This window comes from Stomoxys calcitrans, chromosome 4, assembly GCF_963082655.1.
Source record: "Stomoxys calcitrans chromosome 4, idStoCalc2.1, whole genome shotgun sequence".
Lineage (NCBI taxonomy): Eukaryota > Metazoa > Arthropoda > Insecta > Diptera > Muscidae > Stomoxys > Stomoxys calcitrans.
The window spans coordinates 161,635,918-161,656,119 of record NC_081555.1 but is presented as its reverse complement, the minus strand read 5'-3'; the positions used below and the strand labels follow the sequence as shown (position 1 = coordinate 161,656,119).

At 38.9% G+C, this 20,202-nt stretch overlaps 1 protein-coding gene across 2 annotated transcripts in view; it reads left to right on the top strand.

The window, feature by feature from the left end:
- LOC106092977 (LIM/homeobox protein Lhx1) overlaps positions 1-20,202 on the top strand; it is a 233,623-nt gene that overhangs the window by 58,528 nt on the left and 154,893 nt on the right. For both annotated transcript variants that reach the window (XM_059366959.1, XM_059366958.1), the window contains exon 2: positions 18,671-18,866. In XM_059366959.1, coding sequence (XP_059222942.1) covers positions 18,671-18,866 — 196 coding nt within the window. The remainder of the gene's footprint in view (positions 1-18,670; positions 18,867-20,202) is intronic.

Sequence of the window (20,202 nt, the reverse complement as noted above, 5' to 3'; positions counted from 1 at the left end):
TATTAGCATATGATAATTGGTGGTTGATATGGTTCAGCCCAGAAATTTTGATCCGGGTCGTCCATGATTCCTGAATTAAGACAACATGAATCTTGCTCTTGCTCCTTTTCTGCATCAAAGCGTATGCAGCTATCTATCTCCTGTGGAAGTTTATCTGGATGACCTCAATCAATGGTCCTCCAGTATATGGGGTTCTTGGAAATAGGTGATGGTCTCATCGTCTGCTCCCTGTTCGCTAGGCTGCATTGACTTTACTGTCACTGCACGGCTTGATGTCTTCGTACTACAAATTGCAAATTTTTTCCATGAACATTCCACTAAGGAACAGGGGCAAACTTCTCACATATCAATGAGTGCAGTCCGATTCTAGTTTAAGCTCAATGATAAGGGGCCTCCTTTTTATAGCCGAGTCCAAACGGCGTGCCACAGTGCGACACCTCTTTGGAGACAAGTTTTACATGGCATAGTACCTCACAAATGTTGCCAGCATTAGGAGGGGATAACCACCGCTGAAAATTTTTTCTGATGGTCTCGCCAGGATTCGAACCCAGGCGTTCAGCGTCATAGGCGGACATGCTAACCTCTGCGTTACGGTGGCCTCCATGTCTTCGTATAAGGAATCTTTATAAAGTCGTTAATGGTTCCATCGTCAGGTCCCTGTTCGTTAGGCTGTATTGAGTTTCCCGTCCCTGTACTGCCTGATGTCTCAAAACTTGGATCTTTGCCCAACTTAGTTTTCCAAAATCTATTATAGTCTTCCTTATCTTTATAAAGTCGGTAATGGTCCCATCGTCCCTGTTTGTTAGGCTGTATTGAGTTTCCCGTTCCTGTACTGCCTGATATTTCAATACTTGAAACTTTACCTACCCTAGTCTTCCGGATCTTTAGTAAATGGGCTTCTTGGGAATAGGTGATGGTCTCATCGTCGGCGCTCTGTTCGTTAAGCTGCATTAATGCCTGATGTTTCAATATTAGGATCTTTACTACTCTAGTCTTCCGAATCTTTATAAAGTCAGTAATGGTCCCATCATCGGGTCCCTGTTCGTTAGGTTGTATTGAGTTTCCCGTCCCTGTACTGTCCGATGTTTCTATACTTGGATCTTTGCTTATCTTAGTCTTCCAAATCTATCTTAGTCTTCCAAGTCTAATCGTCGGCTCCCTGCATTGATCCCTGATGCATGTCGCTGCGATGCCTGATGTTTCAATATTAGGGTCCTAGTCTTCCGAATCTTTGTAAAGTCGGTAATGGTTCGATCGTCGGCTCCCTGTTCCTTAGGCTGAATTGAGTCTCCCGTCCCTGTACTGCCTCATGTTTCAATAATTGGATCTTTACCTACCCTAGTCTTCCGAATATTGAAGTCGGTGATGGGTCCGTCGTCGGGTTCCTGCACGTTAGGCTGAGTTGGGTCTTTCGCCTCTATCCAGCCTGATGTTTTAGTATTTGAATCTTTGCATGATTTTAGTCCTCTCAATATTGAGAAAGATTCTGATTGTCTCTTCATCGTCTCCCTGTTCGTTAGGCGGTATTGAGTATCCTTCCATTGCACCGCCTATCCTAGTCTACCCAATCTGGAAAAAGACGGCCTTGGTGGCGTAGTACGCCACGCCTTAGTCTTAAACAAACTTGTCACGGACACTTGATCAATGCCCACCACAGGGAGAGTTCCTTCCTCCTTTTTCTTCCTTAACCTACCCTAGTCTTCCGAATGTTGAAGTCGGTGATGGGTCCGTCGTCGGGTCCCTGTTGGTAAGGCTCTACTGAGTTTTCCGCCCCTTTACTGCCTGATGTTTCAATACTAGGATCTTTACCTACCCTAGTCTTCCGAATCTTGAAGTCGGTGATGGGTCCGTCGCCGGGTCCCTGTAGGTTAGGCTGAGTTGGGTCTCCCGCCCCTACACTGCCTGATGTTTTAGTATTTGAATCTTTGCATGATTTTAGTCCTCTCAATATTGAGAGAGACGGTGATTGTCTGGTCGTCGGTCCCCTATTCATTAGGCAGTATTGAGTATCCTTCCATTGCACGGCCTATCCTAGTCTACCCAATCTGGAAAAAGACGGCCTTGGTGGCGTAGTACGCCATGCCTTTAGTCTTAAACAAACTTGTCACGGACACTTGATCAATGCCCACCACAGGGAGAGTTCCTTCTTCCTTTTTCTTCCTTTTCTTACCCTAGTCTTCCGAATCTTGAAGTCGGTGATGGGTCTGGCGTCGGGTCCCTGCACGTAAGACTGAGTTGGGTCTCTCGCCTCTGCACTTCCTGATGTTTTAGTATTAGGAGCTTTACTTGATTCTAGTCTTCTCAATATTGAGAAAGATTCTGATTGTCTCTTCATCGGCTCCCTGTTCGTTAGGCGGTATTGAGTGTCCTTCCATTGCACCTCCTATCCTAGTCTTTCCAATCTTGGTGCTCCTAGCTATCCCAGGCCAAGTTGTTGTTGTTGTTGTAGTCACATTTTCATGTGGAGGTGGCGATCCTCGTCAAGACCCTGTAGGTGAGCAAGCTCGTTGCGGTCCAAAGGACCGATCACGACGGGAACAGGGTGGCCATTGGTTATTTAAAGGTGCCATCAACTCGGCTTGTCATATCCACCATCATAGGCACTCAATATTTGGACAAGAGCCGGTGCCGCCCGACCTCTCACTGAGACTCTCCGCTCGATACCGCTGATTGTTCACGACTGCTGTTGCAGCTACTCCGTATGATGCTCGCAGCTAAGTTTCTCGTAACAGCAATGAACACCACACAGATCGGACCTCAGTGTTCCGGCCTGTGTGGTGCTCCTAGCTATCCCAGGCCAAGTTGTTGTAGTCACATTTTCATGTGGAGGTGGCGATCCTCGTCAAGACCCTGTAGGTGAGCAAGCTCGTTGCGGTCCAAAGGACCGATCACGGCGGGAACAGGGTGGCCATTGGTTATTTAATAGTGACATCTACACGCCTTGTCATATCCAGCATCATAGGCACTCAGTAGTGGTTTAAGAGCCGGTGCCGCCCGAATTCTCACTGAAACTCTCCGCTCGATACCGCTGATTGTCCGCAACTATCGTTGCTGCTACTCCGTATGATGCTCGCAGCTAAGTTCCTCGTAACAGCAATGAACACCACACAGATCGGACCTCAATGTTCCGGCCTGTCTGGTGCTTCCCGCTATCCTAGCTGATGTGGTTGTAGCCACATTTTCATGTGGAGGTAGCGATCCTCGTCAAGCCCCTGTAGGTGAGCAAGCTCTTTGCGGTCCAAAGGACTCATCACCGCTGAAGCAGGGTAGCCATTGGTTATTAAAAGGTGACATCAACTCGCCTTGTCATATCCAGCATCATAGGCACTCAGTAATTGGGCAAGAGCCGTACCGCCCGGCCTCTCACTGAGACTCTCCGTTCGATACCGCTGATAGTCCGCGACTACTCCGTATGACGCTCGCAGCTAAGTTTCTCGTTACAGCAATGAACACCATACAGATCGGACCTCAATGTTCCGGCCTGTTTGGTGCTCCCAGGTATCCCAGCTCATGTTGTTGTTGTAGCCACATTTTCATGTGGAGGTGGCGATCCTCTTCAAGCTCCTGTACTGAGATTCTCCATTCGATACCTCTGATGGTCCGCAAATGCCGTTGCAGCTACTCCGTATGGAGCATTCCACTATCCGCAACCTGTGGACGTGACAGCCATGAACACCACACATATTGGAGCTCAATGTTCCAGCCTGTGTGGTACTCACAGCTATCCCTTGCCGGGATCCCAGCTCATAATCCGTAGACCCCTTTCGGAGTTCAACACATGATCGAAAACCCTTTTGTTTACCAGATGCTTCACTTGGGACCGATGATCTGGTGAAATCCTCCAGATGCGTTGCCAATATCGATAACGATATGCTGTTCGTTATCGATATTGGCAGCGTCATCTCATCTCTGTTGTGCTTCCTTACCACTCTGCCGTAGGAGGGCGTCTCCTTACCCTTTTTAATGACCATCTACCACTTCCATGATAACTGTGGCGTGCTTTTGGATGTCACAGTCCTCCATGAAGACTCAGAGGCAGGCTTCCTTTGTTCCTGTTCCGACTTTGTCTCCCTCTGCAGGACACTGTGTGGAGTCTCCATTGCAGAAGTGCTGGCTTGGTCTTCCCAGAGTACTTGAAAGCGGGGAGCTCTTTTTATACCCACCACCGAAGGATGGGGGTATATTAATTTTGTCATTCCCAGATCGGTACAGATTTGGATATAGCTGACATATAGACCGATTCGCCGATTTAGGGTCTTAGGCCCTTAAAACCGTCATTTATTATCCGATTTTGCAAAATTGGAGCTGAATTGGAAACAACAACTTTACATAAAAGCTGGGGACAAGCTGCGCATCCCTCTGGTTTATCCGTCCCTTCCTCATTCGTTGGTCTGACGACTGGTTGTGGGCCAAGGCACCCATACCTATAGGAAGGGCGGAAAACATGCTACAGCCGTTTCCACCACCGCAGCTTTGGGGTCTTTTGAGTTCATTTTGAGCCTACTCCAAAGGGCTTTAAAAATTTTTTTTTCGTAATATCTATTCCAAGATACGGATACTTTTCTCCACGGAGCGAAATGAAAATACGTCCGCTGAAGAAGGATTTCGAAGGGCCTTACACAACTCACTGTCCCAAATTTCGGCAACATCGGACTATAAAAGCACATTTTATGGACCCAAGACATTAAATCGAGAGATCGGTCTATATGGCAGCTATATCCCAATCTGGACCGATCTTTGCCAAATTGAAGAAGGATGTCGAAAGGCCTAACACAACTCACTGACCCAAATTTCAGCAAAATCGGATAAAAAATGTGGTTTTTATGGGACTAAGACCCTAAATCGGAGGATCGGCCTATATGGGGGCTATATCAAGATATAGTCCGATATAGCCCATCTTCGAACTTAACCTGCTTATGGGCAAAAACGAATCTGCGCAAAGTTTCAGCTCAATATCTCTATTTTTAAAGACTGTAGGATGATTTGAACAGACAGACAGACAGACGGACGGACATGGCTAGATGGTCTTAGATTTTTACACTGATGGATATTTCGATGTGTTGCTAACGGAATGACAAAATGAAAACACCCCCATCCTTCGGTGGTGGTTTATACCCACCACTGATCTATATACGGAAAACTGCCAAATAATTTTTTTTTTTGTTTTAATGGCAACTCTATTTGGTTGCCTTGCAATGTAAAGGAATTTCGTTACTTCTTTACCCTCAGTCCAACATTTTAGTTTTTTTTCGCCTTTGTGTGCTGTCCTCCTAAAGCCCTTCCATCCTCTAACTTTGATGACTGGTAGCTTTAAAACATTAATTACCTAACTTCTTCTTTCCAATGCCTTTTCTTCTTCCGTGTTGCATTTTACAGCCAACTATTCGTCATTCCACTCAACACCAGAAAGCAGATCTTTCTTCTTTCCTAAGAAGGTTTTTTCTGAACGTTTTTTTTTGGGAAATTAACCAACTATACGTAGCATGTGTTGACAGTTGGGCATTCAAAGTCTTTTCGTTAGGCAGAAGGGGGGGCAGAAAATATTTTCCAACATAAGCCTATGGATTTGTGTTGTCCGCAGAGTATTGCCACGAATGTTTTGCCACCACTGTGCTGGCTTTAAGACTCTCTTTTTGGTCACCTCATGTTGCATCATCATTCTTTGGGGTCTTCGGTTTGGTTTGAAAATTTATCACCATTAACTTGGGCTACCGTTGGCCCTGAGGCTGCATTTGTCTTGGGTGGGGGTAATTTGCCAAGAAATGATCATCGTCAAACGGTAGCCCAAAAAATATGTAAATTTTGTTATGTCTTGCAAATATTGTGCGATAAAATTTGTTGCATGGTGCAACAACGTCAAAGCGACAAATTTTATTTTATCATGCCCCGCAGTGTTAATGAATAATGCATTATGGAGGCAGTCGGAGACATATTTGAAAAAAAGAGGGAGGTATGAAAGTTGGGAAGAGGATCATTAAACCAAAAAAAAAACAGATTTCATGATAACAAAAAATTGGCAATTGGAGAAAATTTTTATAAAATTGATCAAAATTCCATTAAAATTTAATTTTTAAAAAAATTTTGCCCATATCTAAGAAAATTTTACAAAAATGTATTTCGTTTAAGCTTTATTTTAAAATCCATAAATCTACAGCTCAAAACATTAACTTCAACCTCATCTCCTCTGCTCGCATGGATGTAGCAACATTGGCCTCCTTCATAACATTTAACCTTGAAGTTGTGTTCATTTAATGGTGAAGAGGAGGCAAAGACCAATGGCTGTTACTATACCACAAACCGCTGTCTGGCTACCAAGGCAGACGCTGGTTTGTGAACGCTGGCGAGGATTTGGCCAAACCCATTTTGATTGATGACATCCGTCAATTTTGACATTTTAAGCAAAAATTTGATGTAGCACAAACAGAAGAAGAAGAATAGCTTCTTGCTTGCTTATGCGGCTATAGCCACAATGTTATTAGGCGATGATGCGACCCTGACTGCCTGAACCATAGCTCTGCAGCCCAGTTAATGTTTTGGAAATCATTTATAGATGGTTCAATCATAATTTTTCAAGTTTCGTTGTTAGCACTAGCCAATGGAGAACTAAATGACCAACATTTCACAGTGGGATGAAATTGAAATTATAAGAAACATAAACAAGTAAGAGCGTGCTAAGTTCGGCCGGGCCGAATCTTATTGGGAATCTTACTTGAGTTGCCCAAAAAGTAATTGCGGATTTTTCATATAGTCGGCGTTGAAAAATTTTTTCACTGCTTGTGACTCTATAATTGCATTCTTTCTTCTGTCAGTTATCAGCTGTTACTTTTAGCTTGCTTTAGAAAAAAAGTGTAAAACAAGTAAAAGCGTGCTAAGTTCGGCCGGGCCGAATCTTATATACCCTCCACCATGGATCGCATTTGTCAAGTTCTTTTCCCGGCATCTCTTCTTAGGCAAAAAAGGATATAAGAAAAGAGTTACTCTGCTATTAAAACGATATCAAGATATGGTCCGGTTCGGACCACAATTAAATTATATGTTGGAGGCCTGTGTAAAATTTCATTGGGGCTCACGAAGTAAAATAGAGAGAACGATTTATATGGGATCTGTATCGGGCTATAGACCGATTCAGACCATAATAAACACGTTTGTTGATGGTCATGAGAGGATCCATCGTACAAAATTTCAGGCATATCGGATAATAATTGCGACCTCTAGGGGTCAAGAAGTCAAGATCCCAGATCGGTTTATATGGCAGCTATATCAGGTTATGAACCGATTTGAACCTTATTTGACCCAGTTGTTGAAAGTAAAAATAAAATACGTCATGCAAAATTTCAGCCAAATCGGATAGGAATTGCGGCCTCTAGAAGCTCAAGAAATCAAATCCCCAGATCTGTTTATATGACAGCTATATCAGTTTATGAACCGATTGAACAATACTTGGCACAGTTGTTGGATATCATAACGAAATACTTCGTGCAAAAATTCATTCAAATCGGATAAGAATTGTGCCCTCTAGAGGGTCAAGAAGTCAAGACCCAAGATCGGTTTATATGGTAGCTATATCAGGTTATGGACCGATTTGAACCATACTTGGCACAGTTGTTGGGTATCATAACAAAACACGTCGTGCGAAATTCCATTCCAATCGGATAAGAATTGCGCACTCTAGAGGCTCAAGAAGTCAAGACCCAAGATCGGTTTATATGGTAGCTATATCAGGTTATGGACCGATTTGAACCATACTTGGCACTGTTGTTGGATATAATAAGAAAACACGTCGTGCAAAATTTCATTCCAATCGGATAAGAATTGCGCACTCTAGAGGCTCAAGAAGTCAAGACCCAAGATCGGTTTATATGGCAGCTATATCAGGTTATGGACCGATTTGAACCATACTTGGCACTGTTGTTGGATATAATAAGAAAACACGTCATGCAAAATTTCGTTCCAATCGGATAAGAATTGCGCACTCTACAGGCTCAAGAAGTCAAGACCCAAGATCGGTTTATATGGCAGCTATATCAAAACATGGACCGATATGGCCCATTTACAACACCAACCGACCTACACTAATAAGAAGTATTTGTGCAAAATTTCAAGCGGCCAGCTTTACTCCTTCGGAAGTTAGCGTGCTTTCGACAGACAGACGGACGGACGGACGGACGGACGGACGGACAGACGGACGGACATGGCTAGATCGACATAAAATGTCACGACGATCAAGAATATATATACTTTATGGGGTCTCAGACGAATATTTCGAGTAGTTACAAACAGAATGACGAAATTAGTATACCCCCCATCTTACGGTGGAGGGTATAAAAAGTATATTTGATTAAAGTTCATTCTAAGTTTTATTAAAAATGCATTTACTTTCTTTTAAAAAATCCACAATTACTTTTTGGGCAACCCAATATATACTCTCCGCCATTGATCGCATTTGTCGAGTTCTATGCGCGGTATATCTTTTTAGACAAACATAGAATATTGAATAAGAACTATTATGCTATTGGAGCTATATCAAGTTATAGTCCGATTCGGAACATAAATGAATGCTGAACATTTTAGAAGTCATTGTGTAATATTTCAGTTCATTCGGATAAGAATTGAGCCTTGTAGGGACTCTAGAAGCAAAATCGTGAGGTCAGTTGATATGGGAGCTGTATCAAGCTATTGATCGATTCAGACCATATTAGACACGTATGTTAAGGGTCATGAGAGAAGCCGTTGTACAAAATTTCTTCCAAATCGGATGAGAATTGCGCCCTCTAGAGGCTCAAAAAGTCAAGATCCTAGATATGTTTAACTGGCAGCTATATCAGGTTATGAACCGATTTGCGCCATACTTATCACAGTTTTTGGAAGTTATATCAAAACACCTCATGCAAAATTTTATCCAAATCGGATGAGAATTGCGCCCTCCAGAGGCTCAAGAAGTCAAGACCCAAGATCGGTTAATATGGCAGCTATATAAGGTTACAGACCGATTTGAACCATAGTCAGCACAGTTGTTGGATATCATAACAAAATACTTCGTGCAAAAACTCATTCAAATCGGAGAAGAATTGCGCCCTCTAGAGGCTCAAGAATTCAAGACAAAAGATCGGTTTATATGGCAGCTATATCAGGTTATAGACCGATTTGAACCATACTCAGCACAGTTGTTGGAAATCATAGTAGAACATCTCATTCAAAATTTCAGCCAAATCCGATAAGAATTGCGCTCTCTAGCGGCTCAAGAAGTCAAGACCCAAGATCGGTCTATATGGCAGCTATATCAACACATGGACCGATTTGAACCGTACTTAGCACAGATGTTAGAAGTGATACCAAAATAACACGTGCAAAATTTCAGCCAAATGGGATGAGAGTTGCGCCCTCTAGAGGCTCAAGAAGTCAAGACCCAAGATCGGTTTATATGGCAGCTATATCAAACCTGAACCGATTTGCGCCATATTCAACACAGTTATTGGAAGTTGTAACCAAACACCTCATGCAAAATTTCAGCCAAATCGGATAAGATGTGCGCCCTGTAGCGGCGCAAGATAGGTCCTAGACGAATATTTCGAGGAGTTACAAACAGAATGACGAAATTAGTGCACCCTCATCCTATGGTGGAGGGTATAAAAATATGAAAAACTACTTTTTTCCTGCAGCGTACAATTTTTGTAATTTTTAAAATATATTTTTTTTTAATATTTTGTGATTGTCAAATATTCAAATTTTGGGAAGTGTTTTGAGGGGTAGGAAACCGTCTATCACTTGAACTCCATTTTTAATACCATATTCGTAATCTACTCCGGAAAACCTTGTATATGAATCCCATGTTGTCATGATGGTCTAGTATGCCCACTTGGGACGGTCTTGGTTAGGGGGTAATTGGTAATTAAACCCAATTTTTAATAATCGATAATCATATTGGTACTCAATACCTTTCATTGGAGTCCCATATGGTCCCGATCGATCGACTTTTGATTTTGGGCTGTTTTGGGCTAAATACTTGGATCCAATTTTGAATATCATATTCATAATCTACATTCGAGTACCTTTCGTTGGGGTCCTATATTGTCTCGATCGGTCCACTTTTTATTTTGAGCAGTACTCTTGGGGCGATGCCCTAATTACTTGAATCCAATTTTTTACACCGTATTCTACTCCCGTAAACCCTCACTTGAGTCCCATATTGTCCCGATTGATCCACTTTGATTTTTGGTGGTATTTTTGGGGTGGTTTTGGGTTTTGGACTGCTCAATAGGTACTTGCAAATTGCAAATTTTGCCCATGAACATTCCACTAAGGAACAGGGGCAAACTTCTCACATATCAATGAGTGCAGTCCGATTCAAGTTTAAGCTCAATGATAAGGGGCCTCCTTTTTATAGCCGAGTCCGAACGGCGTGCCGCAGTGCGACATCTCTTTGGAGAGAAATTTTACATGGCATAGTACCTCACAAATGTTGCCAGCATTAGGAGGGGAAAACCACCGCAGAAAGTTTTTTTTGATGGTTTCGCCAGGATTTGAACCCAGGCGTTCAGCGTCATAGGCGGACATGCTAACCTCTGCGCTACGGTGGCCTCCCACTAGGTACTTGGAACTAGTTTTAAATATCATATTCGTATTCTACTCCCAAATACCTTTTATTTGAGTTCCATACTGTCCCTATAGGTCCACTCTTAATTTTGGGCGCTACATTTGGTACGGTTTTGGGCCTAGGGGCGGCCTCTAGGTACTTAAACCGTTTTCGACTTGAAACGGCACCCTAGGTATTTGGATCGAATTTTTAATATCATATTCATACTCTACTCCCAAATACATTTTATTTGAGTTTCACATAGTCCCGATCGGTCCACTTTAGGTTTTGGGTGCTACTTTTGGGGCGGCCTTCTTTGTACTTGGAACCAATGTTTAATACCATATTCGCATTAAACTCTCGAATATCTTTCATATGAGTCCCACATTGTCCCAATCGGTAAATATGTCCTGTATAGGGGTGGGTTTTGGAGGTTGAGGAGGCCCCTCAGATAGCAACGATTAAATTTTTATGTCAGATTTGTATTCTATTTTTGAATACCTTTCATTTAAAGCCCATATTGCCCAAAGCGGTAAAAATTTCCTGTATGGTGGTGTTTTTACAAGTAGGGGACCCCCTAACACTTAGTGTGACATTTTTACGCCAAGTTCGTACTCAACTCTTAAATACCTTTCATTTGATACCCATATTGTCCCAATCGCGAAACATGTCCGTTCGGGTGAGTATTGGGATGGGGCGTCCCCAGGTTATTTGACCACAAGATTGTATACCAATTTCGTGTTTTTGGGGTACCATAAGGTGGCATACAAAATTTCGTTTAAATCGGTGCAACCAACTCTGAGATCTGGATTTTTTTGAAAATTAGGGTATGGGGGGGGGGGTCCGCCCCCCTTTAGATATCAATAAAAGTAGTACCCTATATTCACCGGGGGCTCAAAATCTGTCTGCCAACAACAGTTCCAAATATGGTTCAAATCGGTTCATTATTTCATATAATTCCCATAAACCGATCTCAGATCTTGGCTCTAAAGCCGATTTTTTATTTTATTTAAATTTATTTCATTTAATTTTTATTTTATTTTTTTTTATTTGTTTTTGTTTTTTTATTATCCACACCACTGTATAACTTCTCCAACTTTTTTCGCTCATACATTTTACTGAATTGGTTTGTTTTGAAAAATTTGTTAGCCAATTTTCTCAGGCCTTCGCTTGGCCTTTGTATGTGTCTAATTAGTTAGCTTGGCTGCTGGACAAGCATCGTCAATGGTTCTGACCCAGCGGATGTTTGCTTTAAGTCTCAGCTTCAATTTTATTGGGTCACCGCCCCAATGTAGCTGTAGCCCCTTTGCACAATTCATTTGGCAAATGAGAATAAATTACAAAGCCACAAATGCTCATAACTCCGGATATCAGACAGCAAAATAAGCCAAAGCCAAACAAAGATTCCATATTAGATGATTTCCTTCTACGAAAATAAGTAAAGGCAAAAAAAACTAAAAGAGTCAAATGAATTTTGCTGGGGCCTTTCTTCAGGTGGTTTAATTTGCAAGTTTTAATATAAATTGTGCTCAAATAAAAGTTGAAACGATAAAACTGAAAATGTTGGCATATACAAATGTTTTAAATTATGGCTATAGATGGCAGAGGAACCCAAATATGAGCATCAACAGCAGGTTGTGGTTGCGGTGTCTGTTATAAGAGACCAGACTTGAATACCTGACTGTTTTTCGGCACCACTAAGTCATGGTGGCTGCATTGCAATCATTAGCTACCCTTGGGGCATTTGTTAGCTTATGATGCTCTTTGGTCTCCTTGTGAGTAATGAGACGAGGAAAAAGTTTGAGTTTTAGTTTTGTTTTAAACTACACTCTGCCACAGCCAGTCAATGTTTAGGAGATAGATCTACAGAAGCCTGGTAAGGGAACAGGGATGCCATTAAAAAATTTTGCTGAGAAAAAAAGATTTTTTAAAAATCTTCCACAAAAAGTTGTCTGAAATTTTTATGAAAAAAAATTTTTTCTTTGTTTCTCTTTCGAGACGAGCTCAATGATCGGAGATGCAAATGGAAACGGAGAACTTCCAACAGATGCACAAAATCATGTGTAGTATGGAAGAAGTGTAATTTGTCACAGAAAGAATGTCTGTCATTATACAAAAATACATGCATTGGGAAAAAGTACAGCTAATAGACAGGGTTGTCGAGCGTGGTTAATGTGGTAATTGTATCATAGATGCGTTTTCGCTATTAATACGATTCAAATACAACATACCAACGCACGGCCCTTGAAGCCATCACACCTAATATGGTTGAAAAGTATTCTAACCAAAGACGAAACGAGTCCCATAGTGGTTGGTGTGTATGTGGCTATCTTTGGTCCTTTTCCATTTGCATCTACTATCATTGAGCTCGTCTCGAAAGAGAAAAAAAACAGAAATTGTAAAATTTAATGATTTTCGTCCTAACAGGCAAAAAACTAAAAAAAAAACTTTTCTTGCAAAATTTTTATAAAAAAATTTTTAGAAAAATTTTTTAAAAAATTCTTTTACAAAATTTTTATAACAGGCGACAAACTGTAAAAAAAAACTTTTCTTACATAATTTTTATAAAAAAATTTTCACGAAATTTTTATAAAAATTTTTTTACAAAATTTTTAAAATTTTTTTTTTGCAAAAATTTTTTAAAAAAATTCTTTACAAATTCCTTATACAAAATTTTAATATACATAAAAAATATAAAAAATTTTCACGAAATTCTAATAAAAAATTTTTTTAAAAATTTTAAAATTTTTTTTTTTTTTGCAAAAATTTTATAGAAAAAGTATTTACAAATTTTTTATAAAAAATCTTAATATACATAAAAAAATATAAAATTATAAAAGATATGATATAAAATAAAGTTTTGCCATAAAATTTTTCATAACAAATTTTTAAAAAAAAAAAACTTGAAAAAATCGTAAATACAAATTTATAAAAAGTTTTCTCAACATTTTAATACAAAATGTTATAAAATATTTTTATACGAAATTTTTATAAAGCATTTTCATACAAAATTGTTATAAAAAAATTTTGTATAAAATTTTGATAAAAAATTTTTGAAAAAAAAAATGTATTATAAAAAATTTGTTATACAAATTTTTTATAAAAAATTTATATAAAAAATTTTTTATAATTTTTTTTTTACAAAATTTTCTTACAAAATTTTTATAAAAAATGATTATAAAATTTTTTTTTTGCATTTTTTTACAAAATTTTAATAATTCTTTTTTTGCAAAAAAAAATTACAAAATTTTATACAAAATCTTAATATACATAAAAAAATATTAAATTATAAAAGACATGATATAAAATAAACTTTTTCCATAAAATTTTTCATAACAAATTTTTATAAAAAAAAATTTTATAGAAAAAAAATCATAAAAACAAATTTATAAAAATTTTTCGCAAGATTTTAATACAAAATGTTATAAAATATATTTATACGAATTTTTATAAAGCATTTTCATACAAAATTGTTATAAAAAAATTTTGTATAAAATTTTGATTAAAAATTTAAAAAAAAAATTTATATAAAAAATTTTTTATATTTTTTTTACAAAATTTTCTTAAAAAATTTTTATAAAAAATTTTTTAATACATTTTCTTTTACAAAATTTTAATAATTTTTTTTTTGCAAAAATTTGTATACAAAATTTTAATGTTAAACATAAAAAAATATAAAATTATAAAAAATCTTATATATAAAATTCGATTTGCTGAACCGATTACCTTGAAATTTTCACAGATTGTGTAAGTTGGTCTGGAAGGAAACATAGGCTATATAATTTTTTTGATATCAAGAGGGGGAGCGGACCCTCCCCCTTACCGCAAAAGTACTATCCAAAAATAAAATTGGAGCGATCGGGACAATATGGGATTCAAATGAAAGGTATTCAAGAGTAGAGTACGAATTTCATAATAAAAGTTAGATCCAAGTATCTGGGGGGCCGCCCAGCCCCAAAACCCCTTAATATAGGTATCAAATGAAAGGTATTGGAGACTAGAAAATGAATATCATATTAAATTTGGGAGTAGAGTAAAAATTTGCCCAGGAACCGAGCAGGGGCAAACTTTTGATACATCAATAAGCGTTTTCCGATTCAAGTTGAGTTTATCAACGATAAGGGGCCTTCTGTATAGCCGAGTCCATACGGTGTGCCGCAGTGCGACACCTCTCTGGGGAGAATTTTTTACATGACCATGAATGGTATGGTACCTCGCAAATGCCGGCAGCAATAAGAGGGGATAACAACCGCTTTAAATTTTGTCCGAAGTTCTGCCTGGATTCGAACGTAGGCGTTTAGCGTTATAGGCGGACATTGGCTACAGTAGCACGATATCCACATTCAGGGCGAAGTGTCTCCACCCTAAATAGATATTAGAGAGTTAAAGAAGGCGCAGCGGAGCGGGCCCTGTCTAGCTAGTTTGATATAAAATAAAATTTTTCATAACAAATTTTTATAAAAAACTTAAAAGAAATCGATTTTGAATTAAAAAAATTGACTAAAGATTTTTATAAACAATTTATGTAGAAAGTTTTTAAAAAAAAAAAGTTTTATTATAATTTTTTAAAAATATTTGCATAAAATATTTTTAAATAGAAATTCCTTCTGTAAAAAATTTTGAATACCCACCACCATAGGATGGGGGAATACTAACCTAGTCACTCCGTTTGTAACATCTCAACATATTAATCTGCGACTCCATAAAGTATGTATATTCTGGATCGTCTCGACATTCTGATTCGATCTAGCCATGTCCGTCCCTGCGTCCGTCTATCGAAATCACGATAGAGGTTGTACGCATAAAGCTAGCCGCTTGAAATTTTGCACAGATACTTAATATCGATGTAGGTCATTGGGGGTTGTAAATGGGCCATATTGGTTCAGATTTAGATATAGCTCCCATATAAACCGATCTCCCGATTTGACTTCTTGAACCTTTGGAAGTCTCAATTCTTGTCCGATTTGGCTGAAATTTTGCACATGGTGTTCCCTTATGATTTCCAAACACTGTGCCGAGTACGGTTCAAATCGGTGAAGAATCTGATATAGCTCCTATATAAACCGATTTCCCGATTTGACTTCTTGAGCCCGTGGAAGCCGCAATTTTTGTCCGATTTGGCTAAAATTTTGCACATAGTCTTCTCTTATGACTTCCAAACCTGTGCCAAGTACAAAAATCGGTCTATAACCTGATATAGCTCCCATATAAACCGATCTCCCGATATGACTTCTTGAGCCCCAGGAAATTTGAAAAAAATTTAATTTTTTTTTTTTTTAATTTTCATTGAATATTTTTTTACAAAATTGATTATTATCAGATTCTAAATGGGCCAAATCGGTTTATGTTTTGATATAGCTGCCATATAAACTGATCTTGGGTCTTGATTTCTTGAACTTCTAGAGGGCGCAGTTCTTATCTGATTTGGCTGATATTTTGCACGTAGTATTTTGGTATCATCAACAACTGTACCAAGTATGGTCTAAACCGACCTTGGGTCTTGACTTCTAGAGCATTTGCATAAAGTGTTCTGGTATGACTCCCAACAACTGTGCCAAGTATGGTCTAAATCAGTCCATAACCTGATGTAAACGCCATATAAACCAATCTCCCGATTAGACTTTTTGAGCCTCTAGAGGGCGCAGTTCCTATCCGATTTGGCTGACATTTTGCATGACGATAACGATTTTTGAGCCTCAAGAGGGCGCAGTTCCTATCCGATTTGGCTAAAATTTTGCATTACGTGTTTTGTTATGACTTCCAACAACTGTGCTAAGAATGGTTCAAATCGGTGTATTACCTGATTTAGCGGTAATACCGGAAGATCGGCATATAAGACGATCTTGGGTCTTGACTTCTTAAGCTTCTAGAGGGCGCAATTCTTATTCAATATGATTGAAATTTTGCACATGTCGTTTTGGTATGACTTCCAACAACTGTTCCAAGTATGGTCTAAATCAGTCCATAGCCTGATGTAGCCGCCATATAAACCGATCTTCTAGTTTGACTTTTTTAGCCTCTAGAGGGCGCAATTATTACTCGATTTGCCTGAAATTTTGCAGGTCGTAGTTTTCAATGACTGTTGTTTTTCTATTTGAAAAAAATCATTCAAAGAACTTGACAAATGCGATCCATGGTGGAGGGTACATAAAATTCGTCTCAGCCGAACTTAGCACGCTTTTTCTTGTTATACCCTCCACCATACGATAGGGGTGTACTAATTTCGTCATTCTGTTTGTAACACCTCGAAATATGCGTCTGAGACCCCATAAAGTATATATATTCTTGATCGTCGTGACATTTTAAGTCGAACTAGTCGTGTCCGTCCGTCTGTCTGTCGAAAGCACGCTAACTTTTGAAGGAGTAAAACTAGCTGCTTAAAATTTTGCACAAAATTTTTCTTCTCTAGAGGGCGCAGTTTTCTTCCGATTTGACTGAAATTTTGCACATAGTATTTTGATATCAGTTCCAACAACTGTGCTAAGTTCAAGTTCTCAAGTTTTGTATTATAATTTAATATATGCAGAAAATCTTGTCAAAAATCCTTTACAATGGCAACCCTTACCAAGATTTGTATTATAGGGGGATTTTCTGGCTCAACTCCAAGGGTTGGGGGATAAGCTAAATAAAGTATTTGACACTCTATCATTATACGGTTGCACTTTTGGGATGTGTTTTACCGAAAAAAAACAGCACCTCCCCTTGCAGTTTAACTCTACCAACCAGCCCCAGGAGATGAGGGCGGCGAAGGAGGAGTTAACCAAAAACGTAGGGTGTTCAGTCATAATGGCAGCAGCACCCTCGTAAATAGCTTTGGGGTTTCTTTGATGGAGTTGCTCATTGTTTGACTATTTGAAATGCAACCTTATGGTGATTATTTGAGGATCCCCTTTGAAACACATACGCACTGCCATAAAGAAAGAGGAGGTCTGCAACATTACTCTCTTCCTCTCTTGGGTGATTTCATTCAACAGGATTTGAATGGAAAACTATCCAAGTCAAGGTGTTGGCATTTAAAATGATTTTATAAGCATGAATACCAGTACCTGGGCAAAGGCAACCATGGACGCCTGGTTGGATGGCTGGGTGAAACGATGATGGACATCGGAGCAAGCTACCAACCATGAATGAATGAAATTTTTTTAATGTTGATATGCTTTGGCTTTTGCTGGCCAGCTAGAGTAGAGAATTTTTTTTGTTTTGGTTTTTATAGCTTCGAGCAATGGCATAAATTAAACGTTTTCTGTATTTTAAGGTAATTGCAGTATTTAAGATCTCTGTTTGTTGTTATTTTTGTTGGGTTACATGTCCAAATGCCACAAAGTTTAAATTTGCGTAACACTTAACAGCTACTGTTTATTGTGCCCCAACGGCCAGATAATGATGGCGATGGAGAGCTGAGATGTGAAATGCTCTGGCAGATGTCGATAAAGGTGATTAAATCGAGAGCAACCAAAGGTGATACAAAGGTGTTGGCGACATAAGAGTAACTAATTAGGGTACCCTCCAAATCATCATAAGCTTCCGCATCCACATCCACATCAGCAACAGCATCCTCGTCATCGACAAAGTCATTGCCATTGCCTTAAACATTTTAGGCAATGAAGAAAGGCCTTTTGTTACTTTGGAAGGCTTCTTTTGTTTTTTTTTTTGTTCGGTAGGAAATTAGTCAGGTCGATTGCATTTAAAACATAATGGGCTCATTAACGTGTATTTAAGGTGTTATGACTAAGAACACACTCACACACACACACACTCACGCACACACTTAAACACTGATTGTTTTTTGTTGTTATGGCTTAAAAACATGTCCTGCAATGGCATGACAATGAAGCAGTTTTTTTTTCTTTGTTTTCCTGGCAAAGACTATAACTTGTCTTCCCTTTGGCCAATAAAATAGGATATGAAAAGGACCTTTGTTGTTGAGAAATGAAATAGTGTTGCAATGTAGCTTGACTATGACTTCTTTGTAGACACAGGAAAATATATTTTATGAAAATTTTACATTACAAGCATAAATTTATGAATAGAAAATTTTTTGCCATGTTTCCAAAAACTTATTCTGATATTTTTCTTTCCTTTTTTTTGTAATTTCAGGTCGCAGTGAACCGCCGGTCGGTGTTGGCGATCCCTGTGCCGGTTGTAATAAACCAATTTTAGATAAATTTTTATTAAATGTTTTAGAACGTGGATGGCATGCGTCTTGTGTGCGCTGCTGTGAATGCCTTCAACCTCTAACGGATAAATGCTTTAGTAGAGAATCAAAACTTTACTGCAGGAATGACTTCTTTAGGTAAGTAAAAAAGAAGCGATAACCACCACCTCGGGTATATATATAAACCACCTTTCGTCGTAATCCGGCGAAAAGTGTATAGTTTATGCCCCCACAGCAGCTTTATCGAAATATGGTCCGATTTGGACCAAATTCGACACGGATATTGAGAGGTGTAATAAGTACAAGTCATTGTTCAATATTGTAGAACAAAGTATTGGCCTTTATGGTAGCCATATCCAAATATAGACCAATCTTAACCCTATATATAACACGGATGTCGAAAAGCCTAACATAATTCACTGTGTCAAATTTCAGCGAAATCGGATTATAAATGTGTTTTTTTATGGGACCAAGACTTTAAATAGAGAGATCGGTCTATATGGCAGCCATATCCAAATCTGAACCGATCTGGGCCATGTTGAAGAGGGCTGTCGAAGACCCCAACACAACTCCGTCCTAAATTTCGGCGAAATCGGATAATAAATGCGCCTTTTATTAAGGGTTCAAAACTTTAAATCGAAAGATCGGTCTATATGGCAGCTATATCCAAATCTAAATCGGACAATCGAGAGATCGGTCCATATGGCAGCTTTATACAAATCTAAACCAATCTAGGCCAAATTGAAGAAGGATGTCGAACACAACTCACTGTCCCAAATTTCGGCGAAATCGGACAATAAATGTGCCTTTTATGGGTTTAAAACCTTTAATCGAGAGATCGGTCTATATGACAGCTATATACAAATTTGGATCGATCTGTCCCATATTGCAAAAAGATGTCGAGGAGCCTAACTAAACTCACTGTAACTAAATTTCGGCGAAATCGGACAAGAAATGGGCCTTTTATGGGTTTAAAACCTTTAATCGTGAGATCGGTTTATATGGCAGCTATATCCAAATCTGGACCATATTGCAGAAAGATGTCGAGGAGCCTAACTTAACTCACTGTCCCAAATTTCGGCTACATCGGATTATAAAACCTTAAATCGAGAGACCGGTCTATATGGCGGCTATATCCAAATCTGGACCGATCTGTGCCAAATTGCAAAAAGATGTCAAGTGGCCAAACACAACTCACTATCCCAAATTTAGGTGACATCGGACTATAAATAAGCCTTTTATGGGCCCAAAACCTGAAATCGAGAGATCGGTCTATATGACAGTTATATCCCAATCTGGACCGATTTGGGCCAAATTGCAAAAAAATGTTAAGGAGCCTAACTTAACACACTGTCCCAAATTTCAGCAAAAGCGGATTATAAATGTGGTTTTTATGGGCCAAAGACCCTTTAATCGGCGGATCGGTCTATATGGGGGCTATATCAAGATATAGTCCTATATTGCCCATCTTCGA